Source organism: Haliotis cracherodii, unplaced genomic scaffold (assembly GCF_022045235.1).
Source record: "Haliotis cracherodii isolate W230 unplaced genomic scaffold, xgHalCrac1.p SCAF_6, whole genome shotgun sequence".
NCBI lineage: Eukaryota > Metazoa > Mollusca > Gastropoda > Lepetellida > Haliotidae > Haliotis > Haliotis cracherodii.
In genome coordinates this window covers 64,263,226-64,286,697 of record NW_027266319.1, presented here as the reverse complement: position 1 = coordinate 64,286,697, position 23,472 = coordinate 64,263,226, and the positions used below count along the sequence as shown (strand labels likewise).

General features: G+C 39.5%; 1 protein-coding gene across 1 annotated transcript in view; it reads left to right on the top strand.

The window, feature by feature from the left end:
* Nucleotides 1–16,303, top strand: part of LOC139444681 (uncharacterized) — a 33,823-nt gene extending 17,520 nt beyond the window's left edge. Inside the window, exons 2-11 of the mRNA XM_071225613.1 lie at nt 882–1,036; nt 2,953–3,085; nt 4,048–4,202; nt 4,912–5,048; nt 5,370–5,495; nt 6,408–6,689; nt 9,357–9,507; nt 10,149–10,320; nt 11,821–11,933; nt 12,583–16,303. Of these exons, the coding sequence (XP_071081714.1) occupies nt 882–1,036; nt 2,953–3,085; nt 4,048–4,202; nt 4,912–5,048; nt 5,370–5,495; nt 6,408–6,689; nt 9,357–9,507; nt 10,149–10,320; nt 11,821–11,933; nt 12,583–13,120 (1,962 nt within the window). The 3' untranslated portion in view covers nt 13,121–16,303. The remainder of the gene's footprint in view (nt 1–881; nt 1,037–2,952; nt 3,086–4,047; nt 4,203–4,911; nt 5,049–5,369; nt 5,496–6,407; nt 6,690–9,356; nt 9,508–10,148; nt 10,321–11,820; nt 11,934–12,582) is intronic.
* The last annotated feature ends 7,169 nt before the right edge of the window (nt 16,304–23,472 follow it).

The following is a 23,472-nucleotide window of genomic DNA, read 5'->3' as shown; positions in this document are numbered from 1 at the left end:
AAGGTGAGGTGAGGTGAAATGGGGTTTAACGTCGCGTCCAAGATTATTGCACTTATATAGCGACGTGCATGTACTTGTGTGTGTGGCTGCTCGTACTAGTCCGGGCTGATGCCGATCTAAAGTGCTAGCATACTGAGATACCATGCCGCAGTTTAACATAAATACCCACTCAGACACAGTATACTGACTCCGAGCCGACCACTCCTTGTTGTAGCCCTTTAATGCCGAGCGCCAGACAGGGTAACAACAAGTATCATCTTTTAACGTCTTTTGGTATGACGCGGCCGGGGATCGAACCCCGGACCTTCCGCTCTCCGGGCGGACGCTCTACCACTAGAACACGGAGGTGGATCATGACCAACAAACCAAGTAGTACCCCCCCCAAAAAAAAATAAAAATAAATAAATAAATAAAAATAAATAAAAAATAATGAAAAATAATAAAATAATAATTTAAAAAAAATAAAATAAAAAAATAAAAAATAACTCTCCTTTGAGGAAACTAGATGGAATAACATGGAAAAGAATAACCATTCTCGATTATCCCACGAAAGGAATCCTTTGGGCTTAAAAGCCAAATAGTGGTGAAAATTATATATGAATGGATCACCGAAAATCAGTGATGACACCAGGTGTTCGCGAACGGGTTAGCATGTCCTGCACTGACGATGGCTCAAAACAAAATAACAATAATACTAATCCCGAGGAGGCTGTCCAGAAACTTAGGATGAAGCTGGTTATCTGAAAGTTTCTTAAGTCAGGGAAATAATCATTAAGTAAATGCTCAGGGCATGAAACCTAACGGAAACTATAAGGAAATGAAAGTTATATCAATGTTATTTGTCAGTGATTCATATCCACTTCCTATTTTCTAATTTACAGCAAGTGAAGTCCTCGGGGAAGTTGGACATGAAGCTGCACAGCTTCTTCTCCAGTGGTAAAGGGTCTAATGGAAACTGCTGTGAGTCCATTGTTTCCTGGCTCGGCTGCAACAACCAGTGCGATCCGAAGTTTACCCTCTGTGTAGACGAATCAAAGTGAGTACATGGCCTATCTTGTATATTTAGTTGAATGACGTGTAGCTAAATTAGAATAAATATATAAGGAGTAAGATTAATGAAAATAATTGTCTTAAACATTTATCAGCCTTAACTGCAGATAACTATTGGTATTTGCATCACAATACTTTGCAGACCATTGTTAAGTCATGTGTTACTATGACATCATAAATGACTCTGCCACTGAAGCCAACACACTGCTTTTTACTGGTTATAAACTAAAAACGTTAAAAACGTTGGAAGAATGTATTTGATGGTAAGTAGAATCTCACTAACGTACCCTCGTGGCTTCATATTGCAATAGACCGCCTCCGTGGTCTAGTGGTAGAGCGTCCACCCGGAGAGCGGAAGGCCCAGTGTTCGATCCCCGGCCGCGTCATACCAAAAGACGTTAAAAGATGGTACTTGTTGTTACCCTGTCTGGCGCTCGGCATTAAGGGGCTAAAACAAGTACTGGTCGGCTCGGAGTCAGTATACTATGTCTGAGTGGGGTATTCATGTTAAACTGCGGCATGGTATCCTATTGAGCTAGCACTATAAACCGGCATCAGCCCGGACTAGTACAAGCAGCCACACACACACGTGCTTGCACGTCGCTATATAATTGCAATAATCTTGGACGCGACGTTAAACCCAATTTCACCTCACCTCATAATGCAATATTTTGGAAAACAATTTCTGTCTGTATTAGAAGTGATGGTTTACATCCTTTGAATCACATGAACCTTAATTTTATTTATGATGAATATTATGTAGCCATATGATTGATATCGTTATGTTTTATTCCATTTTTTTAATTAAAAAAGGAAAAGACCTAACAGGTATGCTTTTTATGTAGTATGCATGCATCTCCCGTGTAGAGAATGACGCATGGTCTACGAGGCGTGTTGATCCTCGGTTCCGAGTGATTATATTTTGTCGAATTAATCCACAAGATACAGCTAATCCCCAATTCTGTAATTTTTATAACTTTACCCATAGTCGTAGAAACATGTCTGTCGGTCCTTCGAAGAGATATCACCTCATTCGGCTTAATGTTGTAATGATGTCATAAAATCTCTTGTGACGTAATAACTTTATTTGGATGACGTCATAATCAGTATAACGTAATTAAGCTATATGCGTTACAATTATGTATATCAGATCTGGTGATGAAACTTAAGCGGCAGTTATTGTGTGCATGTTGCTGGCATGATTCAATATGCTTTACACGACGTTCGATAAAGCCAGAGTCCATCCCTTGTCATGCATCCATGTTGAATAAAACCAAAGAACCTATCAACCTGTCTTGTGTATTATCCTAGCAAGAGTATACATTTGGTTTAGTAAGTCTGTCTTTGTCTTATTTTCTACATATAATCCATATCGATCAAGTATCTGAGGCCCTGTAACACTGTATTGCACATAAAGAGCCTGTGTGTTATGTATAACATCTGATGGTCATTGATGAATACCACTGTGACCAGGGCACATTAAGGCTACCTGTGTTTTCTACCCATATCCACGTTTTGTTTGTTTGCTTTTTGTTTACGCTGCACTCAGCAATATTCCAGCTATATGACGGCGGTTTGTAAATAATCGAGTCTGGACCAGACAATCCTGTGATTGACATCGTGAGCATCGATCTACGCAATTGGGATACGATGAAGCATCAATCAAGTCAGCGAGCCTGTTAGTCGCCTCATACGACAAGCATAGTTGCCTTTTGCAGCAAGCATGGGTTGCTGAAGACCTAGTCTAACCTCTCTATCCAAGAGGTTCGAGCCTTTGGTCTCCCAGTCACTAGGCGCATGCTCGGCTCGTCATATGCGTGACGTATGCTGTTACATGCTTATGTTTTGTTTCTTCAGTCACGCTCTTATTACAACAAATGTCATGTTCATTCAATATTTCAGCTCCGACAGTGTCCATGATTGTTCCTTGCTTAAAAAACAAACTGGCGTGATGCATGAACAAAACAATGTGATCTTCGGAACGGACATTGGAGGGGTGTCCAATCGCTTCATCATGTCCGTGGCATCAATACCAGTAAGTCTCATCATGTTCCCTCAGCAGATTTTATCATATCACTATCAATAACAGCTGTAGGCTTTATCATATCAGTGTCAATAACAGCTGTAGGTTTTATCATATCAGTGTCAGATAAAGCAGTAGGTTTTAGCATATCAGTATCAGTAACAGCAGTGGGTTTTATCATATTAGTAACAGCAGTGGGTTTTATCATATCAGTAACAGTAGTGGGTTTTATCATATCAGTATCAGTAACAGCAGTAGGTTTTATCATATCAGTAACAGCAGTAGGTTTTATCATGTCAGTAACAGCAGAGTAACAGCAGTGGGTTTTATCATATCAGTAACAGTAGTGAGTTTTACCATATCAGTAACAGCAGTGGGTTTTATCATGTCAGTAAAAGCAGAGTAACAGCAGTGGTTTTTTATCAAATCAGTAACAGTAGTGAGTTTTATCATATCAGTAACAGCAGTGGGTTTTATCATATCAGTAACAGCAGTTTTTTTATCATATCAGTAACAACAGCGTTTTTTATCCTCTCAATATCAGTAACAGCAGTAGATTTTATCATATTGGTAACAACAACGTCATTAACTATAATCATATCAGTGCCATCAGCATAATTACGTGTTTTGGTGTTTCTTGTTTTTTCTTGCCGAAAACATTTTGAATCACTATAAAATAGTGATGATACCAGGCCGGGCGTTCGCGAAAAGGTGAGCGTATCCTGCACCACCGGTGACAAACACCAGTCACAAACACACATGGCTCATCATACAGCAACGTCAAATGAAACCGGTTTCGGCAGATAATCGGTTATTCTCTTGCATTGACGTTTTAAATGTTCAGTGTCCTCAATACTTCTAATAGATCTAGAGTTTTGTATTTATTCGAGCCTTGCTTGTATACCTTTAATGAGAGCCATGTATGTCACACTGGAAGCTTGTCACACTTAGAAACCCATTGTGTTTGTCCTCAGTCCAAGATAAAGGTGAAGGTCGAGGTGTTTGATGAAGACCCCGCCAACGGCCAAGATCACATGGACAACTTAGCCAAGGTGTTGGAAAACTTCGCCGTTAGTCCCACAGCCGAGGCAAGCGTCTACGAGACATACGTCTTAAACCACAGGACACAGTGAGTCGTGTGAAACTATCATTTTTGATTATCATTTGGTAATCGGGATTGCGGATGACCAGGTCATCTAAGGCTCTGCGAGAAACCTTTGATGGGGGTTCAAGTCTCAGATTCCGACTGATTATGTTTCTAGCTTTGTCAGCACCACACCCTTGGGAATTTCACGATATTGGTAAACGTCAAAGACCTGTATCACTTCGGGATTCCCTCCCAAACCCAGCTTACACGCCGTGACGTAACTAAAACGTTGTTCAAAGCGGCGTCATATCGAAAACATCGATCAGGCTACTTTATCATAATTCATCAGCTATCTGCCCCTATCACTATCATATAAAAAAACGAAGGGATCGTGTCGTGAACTAGAATTACTATATGAGTGAGTGATTCAGTAGCCGAATTGTTGCCAAGTGCGTCTCCGTACCCCGAGGGGGTGGATCGATCGTTGTGGTATCAATCACTGGATTATCTGGTTTATATATCGCTTGAATACAGGGTTCCGTCATATAGCTGCAATAATGCCGACACACACAGGTCGTCGTGGAAGTGCTCATGCTATCAATCACTATGTAACCATACTTGATTATTTACAGCCTTTTGTCGTTATGATATCAATAAATAATTCTCGAATTTAAAGAAAATGGTTGTTTCGTTTCCGCTGTTAACTTATACGTTATCAATCTATTATATTATTTTTTCTATATTTCTTCAGACTGAAAATTCAGCTACGTGCCTACTGCGACCCTGACTGGTACGGTTCTGTGTGTGAGATATACTGCAAGGCGCAGAACAATGAACTGGGCCACTACACATGCCATCAGCAAACAGGAGCGAAAATATGTAATATGGGTAAGCTGTTAAACTATACGCTTTGTGTGAACTGGCCTAAAGTACCGACGACTATGAAAAATAAATGACAATAGATGACAATAAACCAAAAAAAACAAAAAACTGTAATGATAATTAAATAAAAAAAGAATTCTAAATTTAAAAAAAGAAGAGAAATATTATAATCGTTTAATAGATAATAAAATGATATATTGTACGCTGAAAAAATGTGTTGTACAAACATTATTTTCGATTTTTCCTTTTTGAAGCAGTAATCAAAAAGCATATTCTCACTTAACAGCGATGGATACCCGAAAATTTGAATTTTTAAAATCCTTACAGGCTGGAAGGGAGACAACTGCGAACAGGATATCAACGAATGTGAAGCCGATGGTTACTGCCAGAATGAGGCAGACTGTGAAGATTTACCCGGGAGTTTTAAGTGCAAATGTCGAGAAGGATTCGGAGGTAAGAGATGCATTTTATTTGCATTTTAAACCCCAAAATTACAAATTAAATCACATGTTGAGTTCCTAAGGAAGATTTATTTTGTAAATTTTACTTTGACAAACGTTCAGTTATGTTTTCTAGCCTTGTCGGGCGGTTTGGTAGCCTTGTGGTTAAAGCTTTAGCTTGTAATTCCGAAGACTCAGGTTCGATTCCCCGCATGGGTACAATCTGTAAAGCCAATTTCTGGTGTCCCCCGCCTTGAAATTGCTGGAATAAAGCTGAAAGTGGCGTAAAAAACATAGTCACTCACTCACTCAAGTCTAGAAAAACCCAACAAGAATCACCGGAATCACAACCCTTTGACTTGTTTTTCTTCATTTGATCATTTTTCACCCGACGGGCAATACTTATCAAAAACTCTTTTTGAAAAAAAAACTGTGGTGATTTCACTTTAGAATATATAGGTCGCCAGTAACCTATGCTTGTCGTAATAGCCGTCTAACGGATGGAAAGTCGGGCTCGGTGACTAGGTTGATTGTATTGTATGTATCCCAGTTGCAATCACTGGATTGTCTTGCCCAGACTTAATTATTTTACAGACCGCTGTCATATACATCCCTTGGGCACACCAGAAACCTATGATTGTGGGTTCGAATCCCGGTTCTCCCGATTATGTTTCTAGGTTTATCAGCACCATACCGTGCTCGTGGGTTTCACCGAAGTGGTAAACGTCTGAGACCTGTATCACTTCGGGCTTTCCTCTCACATTAAGCTGACACGCCGTGATATAACTGGAATACTGTTAAAAGCGGCGTTAAACCAAACTCACTCACTTTACTCACTGTCATATACATGTAGCTGCAATATAGCTGAATGTAGCGTTAAACTCTACCGCCAAAACCTTCAGGGTTCTTCTTCAATTATTTCTAGGAATGTTTTGTGAAGACATTACACACCAGTGTGCCACTGATCCCTGTATAAATGGAGGCACCTGTTCCGGAAACGAGACACACTACAACTGCACATGCCCAATAGGATACGCCGGAGATACATGCGCAGAGGAGGTTGACCCATGTGAGAGCGCCCCCTGTCAACAAGGGACCTGCGTGTCCAACAACGTCACAGCAACCCGGTTCACGTGCGCCTGTGAGTCTGGATGGACCGGAAACGCATGCGATGTGGACATAGTAGCAGGGATACCAACTGATGGTGGTGGGTGAAGGTTTGGTCAGTCTCGTTGTGACAGTCATTGCATCATCCTCGGCACACAAAGGCATTGTTACAGATTAAGAACCCCATATTTGTCAACTGAGTCTTCAACATACAGACATTTCTAAGTTGTACGTTTCGTGAAATTGTTCTGGTGCATCACTCTCTTACTAAAACAATAGTGCATCGTTAGATAATAGGTAATTAGGTTAGGTAATAAAACGTAACAATGTTTGATATATGCAAACAGAGTGAAAACGCATACACTTCAACACGAAATCAGCAACGATGTGTTATAAAACTCAAGTCCATCTTCAAACATATCGAATGATATTCAAACCCGTACGGTGACATTGTTTTATTTGATTATCTCATGCTTAAACTTCATTTTGATTTAAGTGGCCATTTTGCCCAATATCCTTTGAAAAATTGCATATCTGTTTCAGTAAAAGATTTACTACCTAATTTTGTTCATGGCAGAATAATAAAGAGTGATTTGTAAAAGGTTGGTAGTTACAAGCTACACATCAAGTAGTGGTCACTATGACTGTCACAGCGGGTGTTTTCTTATTTAACCGTTGTTACTAATATTTCAAACGACTGTTCTGGTTTCTTTCCATTCAATCATATAAAACTATTCATTTTTATTTTAAGAATAAAAAACAACCCCTGGTGAATTCCCTGTTACTTTCTTGAGGTTTCCAATCATTATATCAAGTCTCTGATTCTAACAGGGAAAGAGTAACTTTTTGCAGTGTGTTATCGCTAATCCTGTCATGGAATTGAAGCACACGAAAAGTCAAACTGAACTTAAACAATATTCGATGTGGTACAACACTGTCTCTTCCTGTAAACAAACATGTCAATACTTACAAGTTCAGCTGATAACTCTAGGCTTCTGTGGTCCAAAACGTGAACTGTTCTGAATGTAGAACAATACAGCAATGCTTGTTTTGGATGTGATCGTCCAAGGTTATTTGAACCAAGGGGACAGGATCAGGTTCGTAAGTAAAGGAGTCCATTTATTTTTGTAGTGACATATCTAACACCAACTAACCTGAGATTTATTCATACGTTTGTTAAAACTGAAACTGACATTAGCAACCATTTTAATAATATTATATATTTTTAATATAATTACAGGGTTTTATGGTCATATTGGTTTAACTAATATCATCATCAAATTAAAAGTATGATGTTTTTGTTATTTTGCATACTTCAGGGCATTAACATGTTAACGGAAATGACAGTAGGTGTTTTGGTGATGGTAAATATGTATCGACTACAATTGTAATATCTAATGTGACCGGGAGCAGTCGGGTAGCCTAGTGGTTAAAGCCTTCGCTCATCACGCTGTAAGAATGTTGTATGATTGGAATGTGACGTGTAAGAATGTTGTATGATTAGAATGTGTTATGTAAGAATGTTGTTTGATTGCAGTGTGGCATGTAAAAATGTTGTATGATTGTAATGAGACATGTAAGAATGTTGTATGATTTGAATGTGACGCGTAAGAATGTTGTATAATTGGAATGTGACGTGTAAGAATGCTGTATGATTGGAATGCGACGTGTAAGAATGTTGTATGATTGCAATGGGACGTGTAAGAATGTTGTATGATTGGAATGTAACGTGTAAGAATGTTGTATGATTAGAATGTGTTATGTAAGAATGTTGTTTGATTGGAATGTGACAAGTAAGAATGTTGTATGATTGGAATGTGGCATGTAAGAATGTTGTATGATTGGAATGTGGCATGTAAGAATGTTGTATGATTGGAATGTGACGTGTAAGAATGTTGTATGATTGGAGTGTGGCATTTAAGAATGCATTGTGATTGGAATGTGACGTGTAAGAATGTTGTATGATTGGAATGTGACTTGTAAGAATGTTGTATGATTGGAATATGACATATAAGAATGTTGTATGATTGGAATGTGCCGTGTAAGAATGTTGTATGATTAGAATGCGACGTGTAAGAATGTTGTATGATTGGAATGTGACGTGTAAGAATGTTGTATGATTGGAATATGACGTGTAAGAATGTTGTTTGATTGGAATGTGACGTGTAAGAATGCTGTATGATTAGTTTGTGGCATGTAGGGATGTTGTATGATTAGAATGTGACGTGTAAGAATGTTGTATGATTAGACTGTGACATGTATGAATGTTATAAGATTGGAATGTGACCTGTAAGAATGTTGTATGCGAAATATCACATCCTACTGTTTGACGGTTTTTTAATATTTGTGACTTTCATTTCCCTCCTTTTACCCCATGCTGCTACATTTTCAACATCTCATCCGACACCTTAAATGTGTGACCCCAGCTATATAAAACTCGCAAAATTCAGATCCGCCTTTAAATGTGACCACCATTTCAGCCATTTCGAAAATGCTATTTTGACCAATGAACTTTCTTTAATGGTCACTTATATATGCATCTTGAATTTGAAGTTGTGATCTGCATTTGGCTTCAAGTTATTACGTATTGTCATCCAACTATTCGTGTGTCAATATGTCACTGTACATGTACATCTGTTGTGTGAAATCTTGTTTATATCTGGTCTCAAGTCTTGCTCCATTTTGATAGGTGAGCTACAGAGCCGTGTGTCAATATATCACTGATTTTGTTACATTTAATTTTTACTGTTTATTGTGCTGTTCTCAGACCCCGCGGCCATTACGCTCCTGGGAGTGATTGATAACAGCAATAGGGACAATCTAACTAATGGCTTGATCAAACTCATCAATGAACTCGGAGGCGTTCCGAAAAAGGTTTTTGTCAAAGTCAACACAAGAATAATACCAATCAACAGCGAGTGAGTGATTCATACACTATTTCAATTGATTTCAGTGATTGACTTAATTGATGAACAGTCTCAAATGTATTCAAATGCAATCTTCGCATATCCATTGAATCCTTGTGGGGACATTGTCACGTTGTCGACCTTCCAAAAACAAGCTAAAAGTATCAATGTTAACTACAGCGCGACAATGCGACAACGCGACATTGTCAATATGTCTCATTGTCGCTTATTTTAACACCGTTTTGATGGAGCGACAACGCGACATATGTTTACCTTGAAAATGTCGCGTTGTCCCATTGTCGACCTTTAATAAAAAATATATATATAATGCGCGACACATAACAGAAATGTCGCATTGTCGCGTTTTGTTTAATTTTGAAACTTTTACTTGTTTTTGTAAGAGTGTCGTTAGCATGTACCACCTGTCAGAAAACCGTTATGTTCTGCAGGCTTGATCTACACCTGCACAGGCCCCAAGTTTGCAGCAAAGGATAAAAATACCAAAATTGAAATATAAAATTTCCCAATTCATGTTGACATGGTAGCGACAATGTCCCTACTCGGATTCAATGAATCCGCTTTTCAAGAAATGTCAGGACAAATGATGGCAAACAAAATACTATTATATTAAAGACGTCAGCTCTTAATTTCAGGACCACGACAACCCGTGTGGAGTTTTTCTCGTCACTTGCAGACGGGAACGTTCTGAACAATGAAGCTGTCAACCGCATCTTTAGCTCGAACAGCGATGACGACATCAACCCCTACCTGCCCCTCCCGCTCTACCCAGCCAGACCCCAGACAGGTCCACAAGGGCTAACAGAGGTTGTCACTTAATCTGATTATTGTTTCACTTTAGTAGTAAACGTCCGATACCTGCATCTCTTCGGGCTTTCCTCTTACACTAGGCTGACACGCCTTGATATAACTGGAATATTGTTAAAAATGGCTTTAAAACCCATCTCACTCTAAATAATATTTAATTTCATACAGGTCGAAAGACGTGGTTGACTCATAGGAGAGTTTCGCATAAACTTTGAAAGTGCCAATCTCGTGTCCATGAAGCCATAAACAGTTTCAACATTCGGGGAGGTCAACGATATTCATTATATTATAGAGTGGCACTGCCAATTATACATCCTCATTGTGACCTTATGACGTATGCCCGCCTCCGTGGTCTAGAGACAGGGCGTCTGCCCGGAGAGCGGAAGGTCGGCTCAGAGTCAGTAGCCTAGTGGTTAAAGCGTTCGCTCGTCACGCCTAAGCCCCGGGTTCGATTCCCGACATGGGTACAATGTGTGAAGCCCATTTCTGGTGTCCCCCTCCGTGATATTGCTGTAATATTGCTAAAAGCGGCGTAAAACCATATTCACTCACTCACTCACCTCAAGCCACCTCACGCCACCTCACCTCTAAGCATGGTAACAAAGCGACAAAACACTTTCCCATATCCAATCGAAATCAGAGTCGATTGTACAATTCCGACTATATCCTGAGCATGTGTTTATGAATCACTATCAAATAGTAGTGTGATACCAGATGTTCGCGAAAAGGTAAACGTATCCTGCCCCACAGGTGACACCCGTCACAAACACATGCAAAGGCAAGTCAATTGTTGACCTGAAAAAAACCCATGGAACAAGTCAAAATAGGGAACTGCATCGAACATCATTTTTGTCACTGATGAGTCAAATTTGGAAATGTCACAATAAAACCTTTTGAGAGCTTCACCCAATTCACTCAAACGTTTACTTTACAACGTGTCGATAATAATCAGCTGATATTCGTTTAACCCCACCAAAGCATCTTCCCGAGGCAAGGTAGTTAACTGACGTAAAAGTCTAGTTGTCATGTGGAAATTGGACTTTTGTAGTCAGTTAACTCCCTTGCCTCGGGAAGATGCACTAACATGACATACGCGATATTGAGGGTAGGGTCGAATGTTATTTTATATGAAAGTTTGAACCATCACGAGTCAAACGTTATAAGGGTCATGACATTGCGTGAGGTGAAGCCCTTGTTATTAGTTATTAATTCAAACAGTATAAAACCACAGTGATCATTGTTACCAGAGTACGTGGTTTAGTTTGGTTTAACGGCCATTGAATACTTTTAGAATTTAAAAAAAACTAAATGTGGTGGGTTGAAATTAGTAACCTTGTATAACTCCACTCAAGCGACAATAAAAAACACAGATGTCATGTGAACAGACCGAGTGTCTTAATCGGATTATAAGAACATCGATTAGCGGATCCTTCTACGGATAGAGAACGCAACTCGGCGAGAATCAGCAGTCAGGTCATGCAGGTTTGTATATTTTTGCAGGTGCGGAATGAGAGTTGGCTGACCCTCAACTGGTATGCGATCGTCCTCCCTCTCCTCATAGCGGTAATCCTGGTGGTCCTGCTGGCGATAATCCTCATCCGACGGAGACGATCGTAAGTAACGCAGCTGAACAAGGACTTAACTACAGCGTAATCGGCTCTTGTCAAATAACAGGATTATAGGATCCAGCGACCTGACAAAACATGAGACATAGATGATGTCATTGGAGAAGAAAAGGCGCATGTATTATTTTGTTTGCTACATTAGTCTCAGAAAAAACAACCATGGCGGCGGATTGAAAGTAGTTCCGGCATTCTGGATCGTTCGCTTTTGGTTTGGTTTGCTGTTTAACGCCGCACTCAGTAATAATCCAGCTATATGACGGCGGTCTGTAAATAATCCAGTGATTGATATCATGAGCATCCATCCACCCAATTGGGATCGATGACATGCATCAGACAAGTCAGCGAGCCTGACCACCCAATCCCTTTAGTCGCCTCTTACGACAAGCATAGTCGCATTTATGGGTTTTGAAGACCTATTCTACCCCGGATCTTCACATTCTGGATCGTTCCACGACGCCACGTATCATTGCAGATCAATTTCAGTGTTCTATAACATCGACTATCGGTTTTGCACCAATCACTCAAACTGTATTTATCATTCCAAGGTTAATGTCAAGACAAGAAAGTCAAAGTTCCTATTTTGTTTATTATCCTGTAAAGATCCTCCAAGGCATAATTATATATTTTCAATTTCCAGAGACAAGACAAAACAACTGATGCGTTGCGAAAGTAACGTAATGGACGCTGAACCCAACCACATGGCGTTTGAGAATGTTCTGTATCTCGAGGCCAACAAGGAAAACCAACAGCGACAGAACAATGATCTGCCGCTTGACGGCGAACCTTCGGCTGATGGCGGACTGGCGACTGGTGGCGCCTGCAGCGATGAATGCAACCCCTACAGCCAACCAGTGCAGTACGACACGCTTCCTAAACAGCCCACCACTCTTTGCAACAGCGCTGGTCAGTACCAGAACAGCAACCTTGCGTCTCTTGACACCCGCTGTGAAGCCGGAGCCAATGACTACACTAACTTTAACGATCTTGACGGAGACAAGACTGGGGTGGAAAATCACTATCAGGAACTGGATGAGGTCCTTCAACAAAAGGCGGCCATTGCAGCTCGTGACGGCGACGTTGGCGACGTCAGCGACGTTTCTGCTGGTGACAGTGACGTCGAGGACGACATTGACAAAATCAAAGAAAACATCAGGAAAAGCCACAGTGAAGCGTGATGTCAATGTCTGATAGTATTGCTGGCTCCATATAATAAGAGAATGCCTCAGCTTAACATTTCAGGGTCCGAAACAATTTCAACAAAGTATCTGTATTATTTAAGATGTGTTCGATCTCAACAAGGCAAAAAGTTAGATGCCATTAATGACGTGTGTTTTATATATAACATAAAAAAAAATTCCTTTTCTAAAAACGTTATGGGGGCATTTGATGTGTTTTTTTTTTAAAATTGCATTTTAATACATACGTTGATTAACATTGTTCGTTTTGAAACCAAAAAACTTAATGGAATCTTTTACACTCCGAAAATATTGTCGATGCAATATTTAATTTTAACTCACTCACTCTATGAAAATATTTGAGACACTGAACTGCACTGAACTGCGGAACAGATCTGTTAAATTTCTGTCTTCCACTTTGGTCTTTGAATTACTGACTGCCGGGGAAAAGAAAGTATATTCTTGAAAAATGGATTTGAGCAAAACATTACTAGCGCTACGGGGATGGAAACAGTCGCCGAAATACTGCAAACTCTAAAACATTCTCAAAGTAAGATACCCGTTTGAAATACATCACCATCGAATAACCATTTCTTCTTGTTTACTTTTAGCCACCATCAAACATGGGTGTATACTTTCTTTTCCCGGCATATTATATTTATTTTAAAAAAGTGACTATCCTAAACCAGGGGCCCCGTAGCCAAGTGGTTAAAGCGTTAGCTCGTCACGCCGACCCCGGTTCGATTCCCGACATGGGTACAAAATGTGAAGCCCATTTCTGGTGTCCCCTGCCGTGATATTTCTGGAATATTGCTTAAAGCGGCGTAAAACCATACTAACTCACTGTCCTAAATCATAGAATATCAATGCCATGTATATATTTAAATGTCTCAGTTTCGATGTCTCCGGGATTGTATGATATGATGTAAGGTAATTTGTTTAGTTCTTTGGCGGCGGCGGGGTAGTCTAGTGGTTCGAGCGTTAGCTCGTCACATCGAAGACCCGGGTTCGATTTCTCACATGGGTTCAATGTGTGATGCCGTGGGGTGATGGCCCCTGCCTTGATATTGCTAAAAGCGGGGTAAAACAATACCAACTCAGTCAGTTGTTTGCCCAATTTACTGTTGATATTAGTATACAGTAATTCCCGTTAACTCAAACACGGATGTGACGAAAGTATTTATCCTGGCGTTATAGCGAAATTGTATTAATTCTCTTAGCGTCTTAACGGAGCGTATGGTGTTATGAATAATAACCCATTTATGAGAGATCCCTTACTCTTTCAAAGCGATCTAAGACTGTCGTAAATCTATCGTAAAGTATGCAAATTACTTAACGATCGTAACTCCCATACTTAAACATGGACTTACACAGTCGTAATGCTAAGATCGCTTTGTACAAGCGGGCCCTAGCCTCTAAAGTATTTCTTGCCACCTGATCATTTTTATTATTATTATTGTTATATATACAGACATGGTGTTGTATTTCTGTTGTTTTGGAATCATGTTGTACATACATGTACATAAATACATATACAATGAACACACGTTAGTCCGAACAACGTTACACGATCACATCCATACGTTAACGTTTGAGACTTAACGATGTATACAATTATCATCGTCATGTCGTTCGGATTAACGAGGTTTCGCTGTAATTTAGTTTTGATACCACATGACACATCTGACCTATTTAGTAAGGTATAATAATGTTTCAGTTTAGAATCTGTGATTTTTACATGGTTGTGATATATACATTAATAATATATATACAGTTTATATATATTCTCCCAAATGTGAATGTCCGAAAGGATTTTTTTGAAAAAAATATGCAAATATATTTTTCCGATTCACGCAAATGTCAATTCATTATCATATTTTACATTAGCATAATCACATTATTTACTAATTTCATGTCTTTTCATGTTTGCATTAGTTTGTAAATATTTATCATGAAATGGTGCAGAGATAAAACAAAAAACCGCCGCTTCCATTTCTTCCCAGTGCTGTTCACTACTATGTACCGGACACTCTAATGCACTGTACACTTAAGAAGAGATTAAGAAACTGGAGCTTCCATAATCAAAATGACCAAGAGGCCCAGAAAAGACGAGTGCCCCTTTAAAGCAGTGCTATATCTCCGTACATTATAGCGTCTTTATTTGAATATACTCAGCACAGAGATCTATACATATATCACTATGTCCATGACGACATGTAAACAGTGCTATTACTGTTTTGTGTATTTTGTTATCCCCGATGTAACCAAACCTGAATTGTTTTATTGCTGGTGTACATAAAATTGGTAATGTTCGCTGGACGGATGACCTTGACCTCATAAAAATGAAGGTGTCCATCATTACAAGGTCACTGAATTACCAAATCCGCTTGTATATTAAGGGCACAATACAAGACTACGCTCAAACATCATAAAAGATCTGCGCAAATTTACTTGTTTACCTCCGGCTAAGTTATTCATATGATCATGTCCAACGACCACCAGCCATTCGTCACCAATCGCTCATTTCCGTAATAACCATTCGACATCTTCCGGGATGGCACGAGTGGTCCCGAGTACCACAAAGCGCGTATGAAAATAAGCCTAAGTTGACATTCGTCACCATTAACCCCTTTCCGTAATCTGCAAGAAGACTGGTCCCTCTATCGATGGATGTTATGTGCGAAAATACGACAAACCAGTCGAAATGCGTGTATGACTTCCAAGTTCTTCGGTCAAAGAATCCCTCAGGAATAATAGTGGATTTTATATGTCTTGCATCTAAAAATATACCCAAGATACAGTTAACTGTGTTCAATCATACTGTATTATACCGCATGTCCCGATGTGCTTTAAATTGCATCTGAAATATATATAATGTAGTGGGAAGATACGTGACTCATTACGCAACGAGTTGACAATTATTTTATCTATGGGCGTTGCCGCTAAGACGGAACCCGGTCGCAAAAATGTCCACGACAGGGGCACGAGTGTACAGGAGTTGGTCACGAATGCCTAATGTGAATATACTTGTATAGTGAGACACGAATGTACAAGTATGTCCTACAAGCAGGATATGATGTTAGTGCATAATCCCTTGTATTTACACACTGTCAGTTTAATTATCATTGAAGATGTTCCTTGTATATATACTACCCAAAAGAAGTAAAGGGTCACCTGATTCTTTGACAGATGACAGATTAACTATAGTAATATGAAAGAATCAGGTGACCCTTTACTTCTTTTGAGTAGTATATATAGACGCCTCACACATTTTACAGCAGCAGTATCGCACATCACAGACGGTATGTCATGATCATGACATTTAATGACAGTGTTCGTGTGGACATGACATTTATCTTTCTACATAACAAGCACTGTGTTTCCATCCTGGCGTACTATTTCTATTCACTGTAAGATGTTTTTGCTGTTTATATTTGTTTACATCCCAGTTTCAAAACACGTTGAACGATGTTATATATATACTGGAGGATATTGATACATTTCAATAAATTTTGCTCTTTTCACTTTGTTTTGTAATTATTTCAGTTATTAGTATATGAGGGTGCAGCAGATGAGTACATTCATTACACCATTACACATCACTGCAACAGGTTTGTAGATTTGGAAAGGATGTTAAATTGTATAACTGATTATTGATTGATGATCTACTATAACTGACAGTTACAACTATTGTGACGTAACTAAATATACATATGATTCAAATTAACACCGGAACAAATTGATACCTCTCGGCGGATCCATCGTCATGATCAATCAAAGGTCAAGAGGATATTGAGTAACCATGCCACCTCTGACCTTTAACCTCAACTTAGAGGTTATAGAACTAATCGCAAGTTTCTAGTCAGTGATGTAAAATAATGAGTTATAACAAGAAAACATTTCTGTCAATAAACGGATTTGTTTATGCTACTGTGCTTAATACACAAACAATAATTGAGGTAACAATTACTAAGGTCAAGGTCAACTGAACAATGTGAATGTAATGCATAAATCTAACTACATAAATACAATATCATATGTAAATCGCTACGTCCAATGGTCAGTAACTGCAATGAATTAAGTTAATTACCAGCACGTATAAATTATTACTGCATGAAAAATATTAAACCTGAAAGATCTGCCGCTATTAATAATAACAGTAGTTTCTTTAACGGTTAAATGTTTTTGTCTTCGGCTATTCAGTTTTTGTTTGATAGGGGGTGGCCATTTGTGCCATAAGTGCAAGGATAAACGTCGAGCTTTCAATTATTCAACGGATGAATTAAACATAATGATTGCATTGAAAATGCAATGAGAACTCTCCTTACATCATGTATAGTTTGAATGAGAGAAAGACCCATGACCTAACACGATTAAACCATGACCTAGCATGACTAAACCATGACCTAACATGACTAAACCATGGACTAATGTGACTAAACCATGACATAACATGACTAAACCATGACATAACATGACTAAACCATGACATAATGTGACTCAACCATGACATAACATGACTAAAACCATGACACGGTTAAATCATGACATATCACAACTACAACATGACCTCAAGTGATTAAACCATGACGTAACACGGTTTAGCCATGACGTCACACAGCGTGGTTGGTTAAAGGTACTCATCAAGCGTTCATTGTAAGCACAGGGATTTGGCCCGCGTGATGAAAAGAGATCTACACACTTATGGCGACAAATACAGTACTAAACCCGAATTTAAGAGATATGTGTATTATTTAAGATGCAAAAATCAAGCAAAGAGCCATGCAGACCATACAATTCAGAATAATTATGACGTTGAAAGCTGTTTTGAGTACACAGTGCAAAAATCGAAATGCTCCCTTCAATTTTCACTCTACTCTCAGTAGGTTTGTAACACTCGACCTTCGAATTCATACAAGAAGCCATTAAAATCGGTGAAAAATGAAGGTGAGTTGAAATTGTTAAAATTACAGCAACAAGCTTGATATTTGTACAAATACGTCTATAGTAAAACGGGGAGTTTAGAGATCAATACTCTTGAATAAAAATAAGACCAGGGCAGATATTCACTTTTAAATTTGTAGGAATGCTTCGTATGAACCAAGCTGTTTTCTATTTACGGTTTCGGTTAAGATGGAAAGTGTCTACCTATATACCTGGTCTACCTTTATTTTTAACGCTCGAAGAAAAGGTCCATAGCTGTTCAAAACCAACCCAGCTGATATACATTTGTAAAATGGCATACATGACAGACCAAGGCATAGTATTTTAAGACCGCTTCTCCCAATTCCTTTTTGTCGAACACACACACACACACACACACACACACACACACACACACACACACACACACACTGAAGCTAACTGCTTAAAAATCTGTAATATTTAATATGTTGATTAATCTTTGGTATCTGCGACAATTATTTTTAATATTAGTTTTTATTTCTTACCATTTTAATTTCCCTTTCTTTAAAATACACAGCACAATATTTTCAACTCAGCTTTAACCTTTGTTGAATCAAATTTATCTCTGTAACCTAATGTTACATCTTTGCAATGCATATAGTGTATTTAGTCGTAGGGTTAAAGGTACACAGTCCGTGATGTGACACGTGCTACAAGTGCAGTGGATACAGGGGTAACGAGTGAGTGAGGGAGTAAGGCTTTACACCAATTTTAGCAATATTCCAGTAATATCACGGCGGGGGACACCAGAAATGGGCTTCACACATTGTACCCATGTCGGGAATCGAACCCGGGTCTTCGGCGTGACGAGCGAACGCTTTAACCACCAGGCTACCCGACCGACCCTCAAACCGTACGAGGTCAAGTGAGCTAATAGATATTTGTAAGTTTATGATAGACGTTTATAAGTTCTACCTGTAGGGGGCGGTCGGGTAGCCTAGTGGTTAAGGCGTTCGCTCGTCACGCCGAAGACCCGGGTTCGATTACTTACATGGGCACAGTGTGTAAAGCCCATTTCTGGTGTCCCCCGCCGTGATATTGCTGGAATATTGCTAAACGCGGCGTAAAACCACAATCAATCACTCACTTTACCTGTAAGGGGGACATGTTTACCCTTTTCACGAACATTTGGCGAACACCTGGGCCAACTTGCACAAAGCGATCTTAGCGCTACGACTATTGTAAGCCCATGTTAAAGTGTGGGAGTTACGATCATCTTAGCGCTAAGATCGCTTTGTGCAAGTGGGCTCTGGTATTCTCTGACAATGGCGTTTCATATTGAACTAAATTATGAAAAAAAATGTTTTGTGTTGGTCCCTGTTTTGTATCATCAAATGAATGTCACTATGCACACGCCTCTTCTTGTTTTGACGATTACAACAGAACTAATACAAATTCAACACATTTTGCAAGGGAGTAGATTTGGCCACACCAATTTAACTGCCGTTCCCATCAACGGATTAACGAATATTAGTTATACTGGAGGTGTTATATCCAATCTGGGGTGGTAGCGTAACCGTGTGGTTTAAAGCGTTGGCGCAGCACGTCAGCAACCCGGGTTCGAATCCACATAAGTGCACAATGTGTGAAAACATTTCCTGATGTTCCCGAGATGGAAGTTTGCTTAAGGCGGCATAAAACCATACTCAACCATTTGTCTAATGTGGCTGCGTATGTATCATTTCAGAAAACTAAGATTGACGAATGTGCTTTATTTCAACAGTTCTGGATAGTCTTGAAATATTACTTGCAATATGAATTCCTTTACGGAGCGCCAAATATTGTTTAAGCTGTTCAGTGAGACTTATCATACAAATACTGTGTACTGAAGGACAAGCTGGTCCTGTTCCTGCAGAGGGTAGGCTTCTGAAAACACAATTAAGCCTTGGCACATAAGTAATGCTCATTTCAGAGACAAACCAGGACAAACCAACACATTATTATTTGCGCATAAAAATGAAGCACATATGAATAAGTGAGTGAGTATGGTTTTACGCCGCTTTTAGCAATATTCCAGCAATATCACGGCGGGGGACACCAGAAATGGGCTTCACACATTGTACCAATGTCGGGAATCGAACCCGGGTCTTCAGCGTGACGAGCGAACGCTTTAACCACTAGGCTACCCGACCGCCCCTACATATGAATAAACTAATGTTGCCATTCTCATTCAATGCAGTTCATGAAAAAATGTCAATTGTTGAATGATTGATAAATGTTATTTTTGTTCAGTTCTCAAATATGAATGCAGCACTTGCAACGGTCAGATGGATGAATGTCATTTAGTGCTGCCGTTTATGCAAATGTGGCAGTGACTAATGCAGTTGTGGTTTGCCTCAAAACTCGGCAAGATGGAAATTCGCGGCCTCCTGTATCTAACAATGGAATCCTAAGTGTCACTGTCGCTCTTACAAAAACAAGTACAAAGCGTTTGTCGCATTGTCGCGCTTTGAAAAATATCTTTGACAACGCGACATTTTTCGACGTAAAAACATGTGCCCCAGCTTAAATGTGTAAAAATAATTTAAAATGCCACATTGTGATATTGTCGCATCGTCGCTGTTTTCTATTAATGTTGAGCATGTAAAGTAAGTGTATTATTCTGCGCATGTGCAGAAATGCGTAGACTCTTTTTCAAACTCCACTGGGTCTTTTCTTTAGCTGCTATGATCCAATGTACCAATTTAGCTCCAAATTACCATAACAATACGTGGTTGCTTTTCTCAAAATGAAACAAAAATTGATCGTTTCTTAAGAAATAAGTTTCCTTACATATAGTAATTGTCGTTGTTGTTGGTTTAATAAACCAACATGTTTTCACGCCAAGAAACAAACTATTTGCGTTGTTGTCGCATTTTTAAGGGAACATGGATGGCCCAGTCTTTTTAGACGCAACAATTCGCTGTGCAGAGTTGCGTGTCATAGGCGTATCAGAAAACTATGCTCGTGGGTTCGAATCCCGGCACCACACATATGCATGACTTCGGGTTTTCCTGCCAAATCACTCTGAAGAGCTGTGAAATAACAGTTCAAAGCGGCGTAACACAACACTCGCTCAAATCGACAAATTCGCAGTGAGTTGCATTCCCTAGGCGTGCCAGAAACCTATGATCGAATCCCTGATTCTTCTTAATTATGTATCTTGGTTTGTCAGCACCACACCCATGCTAACGGGCATCAACAAAGTCTACGACTTGCATTTCTTACGGCTTTCATCCGACATCAAGCTGACACGCCGTGATGTAAGTGAAATACTATTCAGAACGGCGTTCAACAATACGCACTCACTCATGCTATCCAAATTGACGAATCAACGCTTAGATATTTGTTGAATTAAGGACATACTTCACAATACTTTTTGGGGGATGTCTATACACTCAATACATCCCCATCAACAACTTAACCCACACAATTAGCTCGTTTACGGACGTATGCATGAACATTTGTAATTGTAACGAGTGAGTTTGATCCCTGGGCGCATTCATCTATAATAACAGATAATGATTTGTTAAAATATGCAGTAAATAAGCGCGACAATGCGAGAAGTTGATGAAATGTCGCGTTGTTGCCATTTTGTAAAAGTAAAAAAAAATATTGAAAGCGCGACAATGCGACAAATAGTAAAAATGTCGCATTGTCAAATATGTACAACTTTGACATTTTTTCACATATGAATGGGACTAAAGGAATAAGTAAATTTGTTTAATGATATTTCATCTTTTGCAGTGGTGTGACTCTTTGATAACCTTCAGTTAATAAGCATCGACAAGGATCATTTACAAAACACCCTGGAACCATCTGAACACATGCACTTTGCTTATTGCACTATGGGGGCGGTCGGGTAGCCTAGTGGTTAAAGCGTTCGCATGTCATGCCGAAGACCCGGGTTCGATTCCCGACATGGGTACATTGGGCGAAGCCCATTTCTGGTGTTCCCCGCCGTGATATTGTTGCGATATTGCTAAAAGCGGCGTAAAACCATACTCACTCACTTACTATTGCACTATGGGTGTTCCGGAGGAGGATATGTAGCAGGGCGTGGAGTCACCCCATAGATGATATCCTTACCTTGTCAGCTTGTTGACGGGGTTAACCTCTTCGGCCGTGTTTACAAGGCGTCCGACTTCTGATAAGAAGGCCAGTGGTTTGAATCCCATCACGGGACTCGGAAATTTTATGGCCGCTACAAATATATTATGGCTACATATGTGCTAATACTGAAGTTAAAACAAGCCATTCCGCCGATAAGATATATTGCATTAAAACACATCTGTGACGTCATTCAATTACTTTTCATTACAATTACAATTCATCCATTACTTTTCAGGAATGGAAAGTTGTTTGTCAACTATACATTATCTTGAACCAACATTCGAATTAATTTCCACTTGGAGGTGAGGTGAGGTGAAATTGGGTTTAACGTCGCGTCCAAAATTATTGCACTTATATAGCGACGTGCCTGCACGTGCGTGTGTGCGTGCGAGTGCGTGTGCGTGTGTATGTGGCTGCTTGTACAAGTCCGGACTGATGCCTATCTATAGTGCTAGCCCACTGAGATACCATGCCGCAGTTTAACATGAATACCCCACTTAGACACAGTATACTGACTCCGAGCCGACAAGTCCTTGTTTTAACCCTTTAATGCCGAGTGCCAGACAGGGTAACAACAAGTACCATCTTTTAACGTCTTTTGGTAAGACGCGGCCGGGGATCGAACCCCGGACCTTCCGCTCTCCGGGCGTACCCTCTACCACTAGACCATGGAGCCGGTCTCCACTTGGAATAGACGGAACTATTTTTTTACATTTATTGACAAGTAAACAATTTCATTTTCTTTCCGAAAACGTGTCGCCAACGGGCTTCGAACCCGCTGCGTTTGATTTGATAACGTGTAATTGTCAACCTCAGCTACGGCGGCATATGAAGGAATCGTGTGAAATAAACTATTAGATATTTCCATAATTTTGCATAATGCTTAAAAGCTCAAAATAATATGTATAATACCATTGTGTTAGAGCAGGTTATCAACAACAATGTTTATATTTACAGCAATTAGATAAACATTGACGAGAAATACAAATCAGGTAATATACATATCCTTGTTCGGGGCTCTATATTTCCTGTAATTCTCGTCAGCTTACCCTCCACGTAATGACTGATATATTCTGTATTGAACTAATTAATGTCAACCTGCAACTAAATTGTCACATATATTGGTATTTGATAACGAATGTGCATTACTTTGAATACACCTTTCACCTGAAGAATTCGACATTATTATTTAGTCGCTATATGGCTGAAATAATACAGATGCGATGTTAAATTTGAACTCACTCATTATATTTTCTTTCTTGTTTCAAAAGGAAAGAAGGACAAGAGCGACTCAG